The sequence below is a fragment of the Penaeus monodon genome, chromosome 10 (assembly GCF_015228065.2).
Source record: "Penaeus monodon isolate SGIC_2016 chromosome 10, NSTDA_Pmon_1, whole genome shotgun sequence".
NCBI classification, from domain to species: Eukaryota; Metazoa; Arthropoda; class Malacostraca; order Decapoda; family Penaeidae; genus Penaeus; species Penaeus monodon.
The window spans coordinates 23,982,321-23,984,820 of NC_051395.1; the positions used below are offsets into that span (position 1 = coordinate 23,982,321).

Sequence of the window (2,500 nt, forward strand, 5' to 3'; positions counted from 1 at the left end):
GTCCCTCTGCTGGGGCGTGTGTGGGCGAATCTTCGACTTCTTCGAAGCAGAAATCGACGCTCTCTCCCATACTTTGGAAACTTTCGCCTTCATCCTGTAAGTTCCTCTTCTTCCTTCCTTCGTCCTCTTTATCTGCTTTCCTTTCGTCAGGCTTGGGGCCTTTTCTCGCCTGACATTCTAGGGTCTTCTGTGTGACGAAGTTTGTGAGACTACCCATGTCGTCGTTGAGGAAGCTATCGAGAGAATCACGGCTGAGGGTGCTGGCACTGGCTGCCGACAACAACGTCGGTGCCTCAGTGTTAACAGGGGGTGAGTCTGTTTGTTCCCGTTCCAGCATGTCTTCCAACTGGTTGATAGCTTCAGCAGACCCATCAGCATAATCAAAGTCACTTGTGTTGATGCCATAGCCCTCTTCACCTTGGCTTGGCTCTTCTTTGGCGAAGGCTGTGTCAGGCGGGGATTCCGGCCGAGGAGACTGGCTCCTCAAGGCCTCAAGTTCACCGAAGGAGTTAAAGGGCTGATTTGAACAGTTATATAAAGCAGTCTTTTCGGGCTTTTCAGTGTCTTTTGAAGCAACTGCTAAAGAGGACAAGGCACGGCTCGCTTGCTGACCCAGATCACGGGCAGAAGGAAGTGACTTTTGATCTTCTAGAGGAGACAACGACCTAGTTATCTTCTCCTTTGGCTTCTCTTCAGGGTCCCCAGATTCGACTGACGCTGCATCTGTGAGTATGAGCGAATTTGGGCGAGATCGCCTCGAAGGGGGATTTCTTGCACTGTCTTTGTGGGGAGTGATTTCTTGTTCACATTTGTTTAAAGAATGTTCGTCATCTCCGGGTTTCATCTCTAGAATAGGACTTGGTTCATGCTGAGTACGACCTGGTGCAGGATGAATGGGAATAGGTACAGGTTGAGTGGGGCTCAGGGCAGGCTTAGCGAGATCCGGTGCAGGCTGAGTGGAATCTGGTGCAGGATGAGTGGGACTGGGTGCAGGCTTTGTTGGAACTGGTTCAGGTTGAGTGGGACTGGGGGCGGGCTTAGCTGGAACTGATTCAGGAAGAGGAGGACTTGACACGAGTTGAGTGGGACTTGGTGCAGGGCGAGTGGGACTTGGTGCATGCCGAGTGGGACTTGGTGCATGCCGAGTGGGACTTGGTGCAGGCCGAGTGGGACATGGCTTTGTCACCAGAGAGGCTGAATCAAAGCTTGCCGCAGGGTCTAGGGTTTCTTTTGGAGTAGTTGTTGGTGATTTTTTAACCTTCCCTCGTGTGTCTTTAGATTCCCTCACAGCCTTGACTCCCTCACTCTTCTTGTTCTCTTTTGCCTTCTGCTCCCCTTTCGCTTCCATCTGCGTGAGGAACGTGCGAGGCGACGCGACAGGAGCTCTGTAGGGCCTGTCAGCAGAGTACCTGGACACATAGGGCTTGGGCACCAGGTTCGAGTTCCCGAGGTGCTGCGTCTGGTACACGGGGCGGTACTGCACGGCCGAGGACTCGAGGATCTCCGGCAGAATGCTCCTCGGCGTTATGGGGGAATTCTTCGGAGAATTCTTCGGGGAGCTTTTCGGAGATTTCCTGGGAGACGATTCGATGTTGGCTTCCGCCAGCGTTTTCTTCTTGGCAGACTTCTTCGGCGAAAGTAGCTGCTTCAGGGACCCTTGCTTCTTTCCGTTGCCTTTCTTCTCTGGACTCTTGTGTTTGTTCGAGGTGACTGACGTCGGCTCCTGTCGGAAAGTTACCTCCCCTACAGGAGTCCATCCGTCGTCTTCATCGGCATCAATGATCTCCAATCCCCCGGAGAAGTTCGAAGTGGAATTGGTCTTCGGATCGATCGCCATCAGAAAGTTCGGGTTGTCCCCCAAAGGACCCGAGAGGGGATCCTGACCGCCATTCACAGAGTCCTTCGAGGCCGCCAGCGTCCCGAGACTCCCCTGATCGCAAAGGCCTCTCGGCCCCGTCCCGAAGCCGGACCCGACGCTCCTGCCGCCTCCTTCGCGCAGCTCCTGAACCATCGCATCGTCTTCGTAACCCACGTTGTAGACCTCGAAGGCCCTCGTCCTCTGCCGCGTCGGGTCCATGGCCATCGCGATCTCGGTCTCCTCGGGCGACGAGACGAAGATGGCCGGCGGAGGCGAGGCTGACGCGGGGAGGTTCCTCCTCAAAATCCTCGGGCTGGAGAACTCGCTCAAAATCTCATCGGCCTCGTCCTCGTCGCTGATGCTCAGGGGCTCGTCCTCGTCCACGGACTCGCCACTGATGTAGGTCGGCGCCTGAGGAGGAAGGTCAAGAGCGGTACCAGTGTGAGAGTGAGATGCGAGGGAAAAGGAATCAGATTTAGGACGACTTGGACACGGGTGGTCGGGGAAGCAACTCATCGTGCAGGAAGGCAGGGACCCACTACGATCACTTTATGGTTAAATATCATTCGTTATTATTGTAATTGTTGTAATTAGTATTATTGGTATTATTGTTATTTTTCTTATTATTGTTGTCATTATTTT

General features: G+C 53.9%; 1 protein-coding gene across 1 annotated transcript in view; it reads right to left on the reverse strand.

The window, feature by feature from the left end:
• The window catches only part of LOC119577570 (serine/arginine repetitive matrix protein 1-like), a 13,983-nt gene that overhangs the window by 5,419 nt on the left and 6,064 nt on the right, over positions 1 to 2,500 (reverse strand). The window contains exon 2 of the mRNA XM_037925154.1: positions 1 to 2,269. This exon is cut by the window's left edge and continues 567 nt beyond it. Coding sequence (XP_037781082.1) covers positions 1 to 2,083 — 2,083 coding nt within the window. The 5' untranslated portion in view covers positions 2,084 to 2,269. The remainder of the gene's footprint in view (positions 2,270 to 2,500) is intronic.